Source organism: Mustela nivalis, assembly GCF_964662115.1.
Source record: "Mustela nivalis genome assembly, chromosome: 11".
NCBI classification, from domain to species: domain Eukaryota; kingdom Metazoa; phylum Chordata; class Mammalia; order Carnivora; family Mustelidae; genus Mustela; species Mustela nivalis.
This window is the reverse complement of record NC_139030.1, coordinates 86237918-86248665: the sequence shown is the minus strand read 5'-3', so window position 1 is coordinate 86248665 and position 10748 is coordinate 86237918. Positions and strand designations below refer to the sequence as shown.

The 10748-nt window shown below is 56.6% G+C and overlaps 1 protein-coding gene across 1 annotated transcript; it reads left to right on the top strand.

Moving 5' to 3' along the window:
- Nucleotides 1-219: 219 nt before the first annotated feature.
- SLC11A1 (solute carrier family 11 member 1) lies at nt 220-9468 on the top strand. The gene is made up of 15 exons (XM_082691490.1): nt 220-542; nt 1313-1449; nt 2269-2391; nt 2714-2833; nt 3607-3713; nt 4192-4262; nt 4461-4528; nt 4727-4882; nt 5532-5690; nt 6806-6895; nt 7030-7149; nt 7585-7734; nt 8174-8247; nt 8658-8811; nt 8954-9468. The coding sequence occupies exons 1-15, from the start codon at nt 536-538 to the stop codon at nt 9038-9040; spliced, it is 1623 nt and encodes a 540-aa protein (XP_082547616.1). The 5' UTR covers nt 220-535; the 3' UTR covers nt 9041-9468.
- The last annotated feature ends 1280 nt before the right edge of the window (nt 9469-10748 follow it).

Genomic DNA, 10748 nt, shown 5'->3' with positions numbered 1-10748 from the left:
GTTCTTCTGAGGCTCTCCTGGGCCTGAGTCTTCAACGCCTGTCCCCTGGCAGTGCCCGAAGCTCTTCTCCTCTGAGGCACTCAATGGGAAACTGAGGCCTGCTAGCCATCAGGACTCCCACTGCTGGGGACTCCAGACTGAAGAGAAGGGCCTGACTGCTTGTGTGGGCAGGGAGTCATGTGATCTGGACAGGAACGTCCGAGTAGCAGGAACTGTCTTGAAATCAGAGCTACGTTGGGAGATGCAGACCGAACGGCACTTGGAAGGGGGCCAAAAGTGTGGTGGGCCTCAGGCCAGGAGGGGAAAATAAGTTCCTGCATTTCGGTCAACGAGACTCTTCCGCCAGAGCTCGCCACTTCTGCCTTTGGAAAGTGTTTCACAATGTGTGTGAGGACAGCTGAGATCAGCTGAGGGTGGAGAGGAGGTGTGGGCTTGCACACGGACGGGCAGGCACCAGCCCTCAGAGAGAGAGTGTGTGTGCTGAGTGGCCGCGAGCATCCCACTCGCACGCACAGTGCCTGAGTCTGCCATCCTCATGACAGGTGAGTAGCCCCCTCCAGGGCCAGAGTCCTAAAAGGGGGTTGGGAGTAGGAGAGAGTCAGGGACTGCCATGGGTATCCTGGCCTCGACCCAATGCCAGATAGTAGCCGGGGGTTGGGCTCTTTTCAAAATCAAGTGCTGAGTGTCCCATTTGTCTGTTCTCTGAGGATTTGGAGCTCCTGGAGCTTACCTGTCTGGTGGAGGAGGCAGGGTGAGGCCATGGGACTTACACATTGGCATCAGTGTGCCCTCCTCAGAGCCCAGTGTCCCCCTCTGCATCCTTTGTGGCAGGAGAGACCTGGATTTGAGAATCTCTCTGCCCACATGGAAGGAGAGTAATTCTAGCAGCTTCTGAAATATTTGGTTGGTCGGGGCACCTGGGTGATTCAGTAGGGTAAGCGTCCAGCTCTTGTTTTCAGCTCAGGTCATGATCTCAGGGTAGTGACACTGACCCCCAGATTGGGCTCCATGCTCCGCGTGGAATCTGCTGGAGATTCTCTCCCTGTCTCCCTCTTCTTCCCCCTTGCATGCGCTTGCTCTTTCTCTCAATAAATTAAACAAACAAACAAACAAATAAATAAAATCTTGACACATTTGGCCAATGGTTGGAGGTGATGGACCCAAGATGGGAATCAAGGGTCCCTGTTCACATGGGTCTTAATCTCTCCCCTTTGTCAGGAAGCTACTGTAGGGGGGAACAACAGAGAGCTTTACACCTGGGCCACCAGAAAGAAACCAGGCACTCACCACCCCTCCTTGGGGCCCTTTGCAGGTGACAAGGACCCTCAAAGGCCAAGCAGGCCCAACTATGGCTCCATCTCCAGCCCACCCAGCTCGGAGCCACACGAGCAAGAAGCTCTTAGAACAACATACCTGAGTGAGAAGATCCCCATCCCCGACACAGAACCGGTAAGAAGGCTGGAAACATCCTGGGGTCTTTCAGGATTGACAGGATGTTATAGGATCTCACAGGCCAGGGGAAAGAGATCTTTTGAAGACCATGGGAAGTCCCTTCCAGCTCTGAGCAGCAGTGACTGACAGTGGCGACTGGTCCTCTTCTGTTTCCATCCTTAGCACTTACCTAGGGGGCTCACATTTTGTCTAAAAATGATCGAGTGGATTTCTGAGCGAATCCCAGCTTTCTTACGGGCAGAAAGGGATCTGGGGCGAGTTGAGGCTGGAGCCTAGAGCATCTCTTGTGGTACTAGAGAAAAGGACCAGGGCGAGGACACCGGGAGAAATGACGGAAGCTGACAGGATGCTTTCCAGAGTGCTGTCAGCTTGCACTTCCAGAATCTTCAGCAGATCCTTAGGCTGCCAGGCCTCGCCCTGGAATGGGATGGGGAGATCTTAGGCTCAGTGGACTCCAGAAAGGAGGGACTGTGGTTTGAAAAGGGACTGGGGAAGGAGGAGCAGGACCAGGGAGGCCTGACCCCAGGAAAGACACCCTCTGGGCTCTGAGGATCTGCTGAGTCAGGGCAAGCATGAGGCAGACTGGTCAGTCGTAGGCCGGCTGCCAAACTGGACAGATCCAGAAAGCAAATCCAGTATGACTCAGCAAATCCTGCTGCTTCCTCCCACTCCATGCCCTCCACCCCAGGGTGGCAGCTCCAGGAATGGGGGAAAGGAGGGGACAGGGCTAGATAGCCTGGGGCTGATGAGCTCAGAGGGGTTCAGCGGGGGGCACGCCAAGGCACCAACATCTCCTCCCTTCACTCTCACCTGCAGGGCACATTCAGCCTGAGGAAGCTGTGGGCCTTCACAGGGCCCGGCTTCCTCATGAGCATCGCTTTCCTGGATCCAGGAAACATTGAGTCGGATCTTCAGGCTGGCGCTGTGGCTGGATTCAAAGTGATTGAGTTGGGGCACCCTTGGGAGGGCAGAGCCTCCCCCACCCCGCAACTTGACACACTTCCCCAGAGTGGACTCCATGGCCCGTGTTGGAGGGAGCAGGCATCAAGTTCAAATGGACCCAAAAAGGGCCCCCAGGGCTGCCCTGCCAGTGTGGGATGTATGGGGGAGAGGTGCTGGTCTTCTGGCTCCATCTCCTCTATTCCCTCCCCAAGGGGTGTCTTTAGAGGGTTAGAGGGTACCAGCAGCAGCTTGGGTTGCCAAAGGGTTCCCCACCCCCCCAAACCCCCACCACTGAAGACCTCTCCCTGTCTTCTCACAGCTGCTCTGGGTGCTGCTATGGGCCACAGTGCTGGGCCTGCTCTGCCAGCGGCTTGCTGCCCGGCTGGGCGTGGTGACAGGCAAGGACTTGGGTGAGGTCTGCCATCTTTACTACCCTAAGGTGAGCTTGGTGCACCTGGACAGGGAGCACTCACAGACCCCAAGCCCCAAACAGCTATTTACAGCTTCCATGGTCAAATAAACACATCATCTCAAGCGAGGCATCACAAGTCCATTTGATAGATGGGAAGACTGAGGCTCAAACTAATAGCGCACAGACTGAGAGGGATGTTAGAGATACCTGCTCATTTTACAGGAGGGGGCATTGAAACCTGGGAAAGTGACTTGCCCAAGGTGCAAGTTAGGTAGGCACTGGCTCGGGATGGTCATTGGCTGGAGTGGACACTGGGGACCCTACTGCCGGTGACCGTCCAGGTGGGAAAACAGAAACCAGGCCATTAGATATTTCAAAGGTATTTAATGCAGGGATGCAGTCACGAAGCTATTGGAAGGGCTGGAGGAGCAAGGAAAGGAGGTGTTACCCAGGGATCAGAAAGCTGCTGGGCAGCTGCCCCAGTCACCATTTGCAGCCAAGCTTTTGGAAGCATAGCCACCAAGACTGAGAGAGCCCCGGCTGCCAAGGTGCTCTTGCTGGCAACACTGCCAGGAACACCCCTAGAAGTAGGGGGGAAAAAAAACGATCTCTCCTTCCCTTTCAATCTCTCTTAATTGTTTCCTACAAAACCTAACTGGAAGCCAGCAGGTGAGGCCAGCAGGTGTTGCAAGCTGGCTGCCTGCCCAACCTTATCATGCAGGGTACAGAAAGCCACGGGACATCAACAAATAATGAGGATAACTGGCCCATCATTGGTAAAGGGTTGCCTCTTCCCCCAGGTGCCTCGCACACTCCTCTGGCTGACCATCGAACTAGCCATCGTGGGCTCAGACATGCAGGAGGTCATTGGCACCGCCATTGCGTTCAGTCTGCTCTCAGCCGGACGGTACCACCCCAACGGGTCCCAGTTCTGCAGTCCAGGGACCTCCCTGGACTTGCCCGAGTCCCTTTGACCCAGCCGAACCCTCTGACTTAGAGCTGTTGTGCTGTGTTGCTTGCTGGGGTGGGGGGGTGTGCATCAGAGAGATGTTGAAATTCTGAGAGACCCAGAAACGTAGAGTGACTCCTCTCAAGTCACACAGATGCCAGTCACCACTAGGGCTTAGGAACTGCAGCCCCGAGGTCGAGGTCAGGCTGGCTCCCCACCCAGTTTGGCCTTTCTTTCCTTGTGTTTTGTGTCATTTTCCCATCCCCAGCACGCTCTGCTCCCCTCTCCCCTTAGCTGCCTAGAGCCACGTGGGTCCCTGCTCCCAGGAGGCCAGATTCCACAGTCTCCTGCCTGGGGAGGTGGAGGGGGGGCGGTGGGGGGTGGTTTCCGGACCCTTGCCCCTCCGCTGGGCTGACCCTGGCCACTCCGGTTTCAGAATCCCGCTCTGGGGCGGCGTCCTCATCACCATCGTGGACACCTTCTTCTTCCTCTTCCTTGACAACTACGGTGGGTGCGCCGCTCGGCTCACAAGCGACGGGTATAAACCTCGCTCTGCGGTACTGAGAGGAGAGAAAGGCTCGCAGCCCGCTCACTCCGGCTGTGTGTGGGCTTGAGCGAGTTACTTGGACTTGGGTTTCTTCATCTATACCATTACCAATCGCTTACAATTGTTGTTGGTGTTGTTACCCTTTGCTTTCCCCCTAGGGTTGCGGAAGCTGGAAGCCTTTTTTGGATTCCTTATTACTATTATGGCCTTGACCTTCGGCTACGAGGTGGGAAGCCAAGGAAGCCAAAGCCGCAACACTCCCCTCCCCCCTCCCGCCAAGGCCATTCCTCCCGGCCCCCTGCAGAGCCTGGGAGAGGCAGGGGGACAGCGGCCTTTAGCCACGCCCCCTAGCGGCCAGGGTGCGGGCGGATGGTGGGAACAGCCGGTCACCCAGGGCTCGGCCTGACCAGGCATCTCCCCACAGTACGTGGTCGCGAGACCCGCCCAGCTAGCGCTTCTTCAGGGCCTGCTCCTGCCCTCGTGCCCGGGCTGCGGCCGTCCAGAGCTGCTGCAGGCCGTGGGCATCGTCGGCGCCATCATCATGCCTCACAACATCTACCTGCACTCGGCCCTGGTGAAGGTGAGCCAAGCTTGGAAGGGGAGGGAGTGATGTCAGCTCCCCTCCGCCCGGCTCGTGCGGTCACCGAACACGGGGCCCCGCCCCTTTGGCTCCCGCCTTCCTGATTTCAGGCGGGAAGTGATTCATTCCCTACTTATTCAATGTGTAGTAATAGGGTGTCTACTGTGTGCTGGGAATCAGGGAACAATGATGAAAAGGCAGACAAATCATCCGCCTTTCTAGGGCTTGTATTCTAGTGGGGCAGACAGACCAGGAGCAAGTAAACAGGTAAAGGAAAGAATTATAGATTGTGAAAGGTGCTTTGAAGGAAGGAAACAGAGAAATATGATAATGACTAAGTAGGAGCTGCTTCAGAAAAGTTAGTCGAGAAAGGCCTTTCTAAGGAGGTAATCTTTGAGACACAAAGGATGGGAAGGAAGATCAGGGGAGAAGATATTCCCAGTAGAGGGGATGGCAAGTGCAAAGGCCCTTAAGACAGGGTATAACTGGGCATACAGGAGGGGGTCAGCTGACCCAGGCCTGTCCCAAACTGCCACAGGGAGAAAGAAGAACTGAGGCTTGCAGGGAACAGAAGTACAAGTGTGAAGATGGAGAATGTTGGGGGAGCTCTGAGGAACTTTGGCTCTTTCCTCCCCTCTGACCTTCTTAGTCTCGAGAGATAGACCGGTCCCGCCGGACGGACATCCGAGAAGCCAACATGTACTTCCTGATTGAGGCCACCATCGCCCTGTCTGTCTCCTTCTTCATCAATCTCTTTGTTGTAGCCGTATTTGGGCAGGCCTTCTACCAGCAAACCAATGAGGCTGCGGTGAGCTACACCTCCCTACACAGCCACAGCCGGCCTCCCCAACCCCCAAACCCTGCAGGCTCTGCTGGGGACACCAGGCAATGCATCTGAGCCCTTTGAGTGTCTGTCCCACAGTTTCTGCAACGGTAGGGGAGGGCATCTGTGGACTGGCCTCTGGCTGAGACCCCTCCCCCACTCTGTTGGGGAGTCATGGTTCCAACAACCTTGGGGGGGGGGGTGGAGGAGGGGACAAGGCACAGACATCCAAAGGAGGTGACTGGGAGGGAGGAGCTGAGTCTTGGAGGAGACTTGGAGGACCCAACTGTACCTTGAAGGATGCCAGGATTTGTCCAGTGAACTTTGGGGAGAGCATTCTGGGAGTTGGGGCCCACTTGAACATGAGCACAGAGTTGGGAAGGTTCAAGCAGTCCTTTTCTTCTCTGAGTCCTCTCTCCTGATCATCTTCATCATTAGCAGATAAACCATCATCCATTCAGCAAAGATTTACTGAGTATGTTATGGCTTAGTCAGTGCCTCGACACTAGGGACAGAGCAGCCAATGATACAAAGCTCCTCGCTGGGTCTCTGGGATCTGGGACCTGTGCCTCTCTCCTTTCTCAGTGGGTTTTTGCCATGCGGGTCTGACAACTGCTAGCCAGGGGTGTGGGTGCTCACCGAACACTGAGCACTGTAGGGCGTGGGGGTCGGGGGGTGGCGGCACTGGCCATGTCTCCGGGGATGCAGCAGGCACTGCCACTGTCTCGCTCTGTGGCCTTAAGGACCAGGCGGCCTCAGGCCTGTGCTAAGTGGGTCCAGTGTACGGGAGAGGGGCTGTAGAGCAGCTTGGGTCACTGCCAGCCAACTCATTGTGGTAATGCCCGCTGTTACAAACTCAACAGAACCCTGGAAACCGGGTTCCCGTATGGATTCTTCTCAATTTTAGATGTTGGCCACAAATTCACATTACAGAGGAAAAACATTCGTTAGTCAAAGAAACTGTCTGGCCGGATTCAGCCCGGTCAACAGTTTTCGACCCCTGGTAAAGGCCTGGCTGTCTGATTTTCTGAGACTGTGCACGTTACATCTGATTTTCTGAGACTGTGCACATCACCTTCCTACTGTCCCGGTGCCCACAGTTCAACGTCTGTGCCAACAGCAGCCTCCACGACTACGCCAAGATCTTCCCCAAGAACAACCTTACCGTGGACGTGGACATTTACCAAGGAGTAAGCACCAAGCAGGGGTGGGATTGGAAAGTAACCAACCGTCCAGCCCCAACCGGGCTCATCGCCACGCCCACCTCGGGGTGGAGCTGTGCGAAGGGGCGGTGCCACAGGTCTAACCACACCTCGCCCCGCAGGGCGTGATCCTGGGCTGCATCTTCGGCCCCGTTGCCCTCTACATCTGGGCCGTGGGGCTCCTAGCGGCCGGGCAGAGCTCCACCATGACCGGCACGTACGCGGGACAGTTTGTGATGGAGGTGCGGTCTGGGGCGGGATGGGAAGGGCCAAGGGTCCCAGGTCAACGGCTACACTACTGGGGGGTCAGACACCTCATTACTCCTTTAAGCAGCCCAGAGGCGCTATTTTAAGCCCCGCTTTAACGATGAGAAAATCTGCAGAGAAGTAAGGCTGCTGGCTCAGTAGCTCACTCACTACTGGCTGCAGACCCACGATTAATAGGAGCCTTTACCCCAAAAGCTTAGTCTTAAGCATGCAGCTGTGGGGGAAACCCCTATTTCTTCTCATCCATGCTCTCTCTGCCAACTAGCATCAGAGCTGCTCCCATTTCAGAGATGGAAAAACAGGGGGTTTGCCCTGTTGCGAAATGGGCTGAAGGACGACAGAGGATCCCTCCTCTGGAATCCCTAGTCCTGAACCCCACCACAAAGGTGCCCCACTACCCTATACCCCAGGGCTTCCTGAAGCTGCGGTGGTCACGCTTTGCCCGCGTGCTCCTGACTCGCTCCTGCGCCATCCTGCCCACGGTGCTGGTGGCGGTCTTCAGGGACCTGAAAGACCTGTCAGGTCTCAATGACCTGCTCAACGTGCTGCAGAGCCTGCTGGTGAGCCCATGGTCCCTGGCATCCCTGCACCTGCCGAGCTGCACAGGAACCACAGCAAACCTCCATTCGCAGCCTGTCCCCCACCCTTAACGCTCATCGAAATACACCTTGCCTCTAAGGCTCACAGCAGTTCCCAGGGGAACCACCATTGTCCCCATTTCACTGACTGGAAAACTGATGTACACCGTTAAGTGTCCCGGGGCAGAGCTGGCATTCAGACTTGGGCAGCCTGGGACCAGAGCGCCCAAACGCTTTCTCCTGCTTTGAAGCCTCACAACTTTGGAAGGCACAAAGGTGGAGAGCCTAAAGGCTCTGAGCGATGAGGGGACTTGGCCAAGGGCACACAGGCAGAGCGGGACGGGAGCCCTGCTCCACTCCCCCCTTCCGGCTGCATTGTGAGGGCAGGGCCCCTCAGCCCCATCCTCCTGCTTCTCCCCAGCTTCCCTTTGCTGTGCTGCCGATCCTTACATTCACCAGCATGCCCGCTGTGATGCAGGAGTTTGCCAATGGCCGGTGAGTACCGCCCTCCCCCAACCCTGGACTTTCAGTTCTGCATTTGATCCTCACACCCACCCAGAGATAGGAATTACCAGCATCCAAAGAAGCTCATGAAGGTAAAGGAACGTGTGCAGGAACACCCTACAATCAAGTGTGGGGAGCTAGGACTGGAATCTGGGGAGGGAGGCTATGTCTAGAACCTGAGCTCCTCACCGGCTCACCCCAGACTCTGCTCTTGCCAAATCGCACCAGTGTGGAGTTGGAGGGCCCAGGAGACAGGAGCGGGCAAGTGGTCTGCTGCACCAGATCCCACAGCCCAGAGAAGGTGGCTTTGCGCATGCCCTCGGCCTCCTCCAGGCTGGCTTGGGCAGTGGAGAAAAGGAAGAGATGCAGCCAGTGCTGAGCAGCATCCCTCCTGCCCCCAGGCTAAGCAAGGCCATCACATCCTTCATCATGGCTCTGGTCTGTGCCATCAACCTCTACTTCGTGGTCATCTACCTGCCCAGCCTCCCGCACCCTGCCTACTTTGTCCTTGTAGCTCTGCTGGCTGCCGTCTACCTGGGTCTCACAGCCTATCTGGTACTGCAGGGCCAGAGGGTGCCTTGGGGATGGGGGAGGCAAGGAAAGGAGGCAAAGGATGGAGGGCACCGGGGAAAGGGGATTCACCTGGGCTTCCTGGGAGGTCTTGCTCTCTCCTGGACTCATGTCATCCCTCTCCCAGGTCTGGACCTGTCTCATTGCCCATGGAGCCACCCTTCTGGTCCACAGCTCCCATCAACATTTCTTGTATGGGCTTCTTGAAGAGTAGAAGAGGGGGAAGATCTCTGGATGAACTCCCCACCCTGTGGCTGGCTGGGGTTTGGGATGACTGGGGCAGATGGCCCTGCTGGGGTGTGTGTGAAGGCAGCAAGATGGAGTGGGAGTTTTGGAGGCAGGCCAACCTGGATTCCATAGGAACCTGCTGTTTCCTAGGTTGGACAAGTGATTAACCTCCAGCCTCAGTGTTCTCATCTGTAGAATGGGGACAACACCAAACTTGCAATGGATGTAAAGCACTTTAACACAGTGCCTGACACTTGGGACTTAAAAACTATAGTAATTCCAAAAATATTTATTGAGCACCTATAGGAGTGACCTGACGGAGGGACCCAGTTGGGGCAGGACACCAGCTCTAAACCGGCGTTTAGGATAATCCGATGAATGCTCAATAAATGCTAGTTCACTTCTCGTCCAAAAGAGCGGGAGAGCAGAAACCGGGAAAGCACGAATCTGCTAGAGTAGCCTCAGAGTTTCTGTACCACCCGCAAACCACATCCCAGGCAGTAAAACGGAGGAGGCACAGTTGTCCCATCTTCAGGCACCAGGTCGTGGAACCCGAGTCCTTGCCTCGGAGGCCCAGTTCATTTGCCATCTCCCCAGGGGACCCGGCCGCCCGGACTCCCACGCCGCGCGTTTAAAGCTCCCTCCGCACTGACTTCCAGCTCCCCCTAGGGGCAGGGACGGTCCCAAGTGCCCTCACTCCCCGCCGCCGCCTCCCCACTCCCCGCCAAAGAGGAGGAGGCGGGCGCTGGAGCATGGCGCCCTGGGGCCTCGGAATCCGCCCCGGCGAACCTAGGGAGGTGAGGGGGGAACCTTGTGGGCGGGGAATCCCTCCCGCCGCTGGGAGCCGCCCGGCACCCCTTCGCCCGGTGCAAGGGTTGCACTTTATAGACGCTCCCTGGGCTGTTTCTAGGCTCCCCCAAGTCCCTCCTCCTGGCTCTCCGGGTGTCTCGGACCCTAGCCCTTGAGCTGCGGAGAGCGGTGGCGAGAGGGGGCCGCCAGGCCTTTCCCTGGGTTGAGCCTGGAGCCAGCTTTGTGCCTGAAAGCACCCCCTTTTGCCCAAGATCTGGTGGGGCAAGCTCCGCGTTCTGGTTGGGGCGCTTGTTTATGAGAAGAATTTCCTCTTTCTTAAAAGGGCAACGATGCGAGTGGGGCCCTCCAGGAGGCACGGGATGGGACAGGTCTGGTCCAACCAGAGAAACGGTGGGAGAGGGTGCAGGACCTAAGCTAGAAGGTCGCTGTATCCTCTTCTGGGCTTGGCCCTGGAGAAGGTGGGACCCACGCTAGGTGAAAAGGGGAGATGGATGGGGACCGGATAATAGGAGAAAGAGGCATCTTCCATTACTCCTCTCCAGCTTCCTGGAGGTGTCCCCAGCCATACCCCTGCACACCTCTCTCCATCAATTTACTATTAATTAGGTGCCATCCCTGTGACAGACGTGGGGGAGGAAGGTAAAATCCCCGAATTAAAGACGTCAGCGCTCAGGTTGCTCACACTTCAGCAGGGGGAGCTAGCTAAGTCCAGTGACAGCAAATCCAACAGCCAACAGTGGGGCGAGGTAACAGCCAAAGTGTGTGTTAGGCATACCTGGAAAAGTGAGGCCAGGGCCAGAGCAGGTAACTCCTGAACAGGATTTTGAAAGCTGAATGGGTAAGGGCGGGCAGCCAAGGGAGAATGAACCTCCCAAGAGTGGGGG

What these genes read in the sequence shown, in the direction of transcription:
- SLC11A1 (XM_082691490.1), top strand. An exon ending in GCCATCTTTACTACCCTAAG is followed by an intron (nt 2,834 to 3,606) that starts GTGAGCTTGGTG and finishes CTCTTCCCCCAG; the next exon opens with GTGCCTCGCACACTCCTCTG. An exon ending in TGCACTCGGCCCTGGTGAAG is followed by an intron (nt 4,883 to 5,531) that starts GTGAGCCAAGCT and finishes TGACCTTCTTAG; the next exon opens with TCTCGAGAGATAGACCGGTC.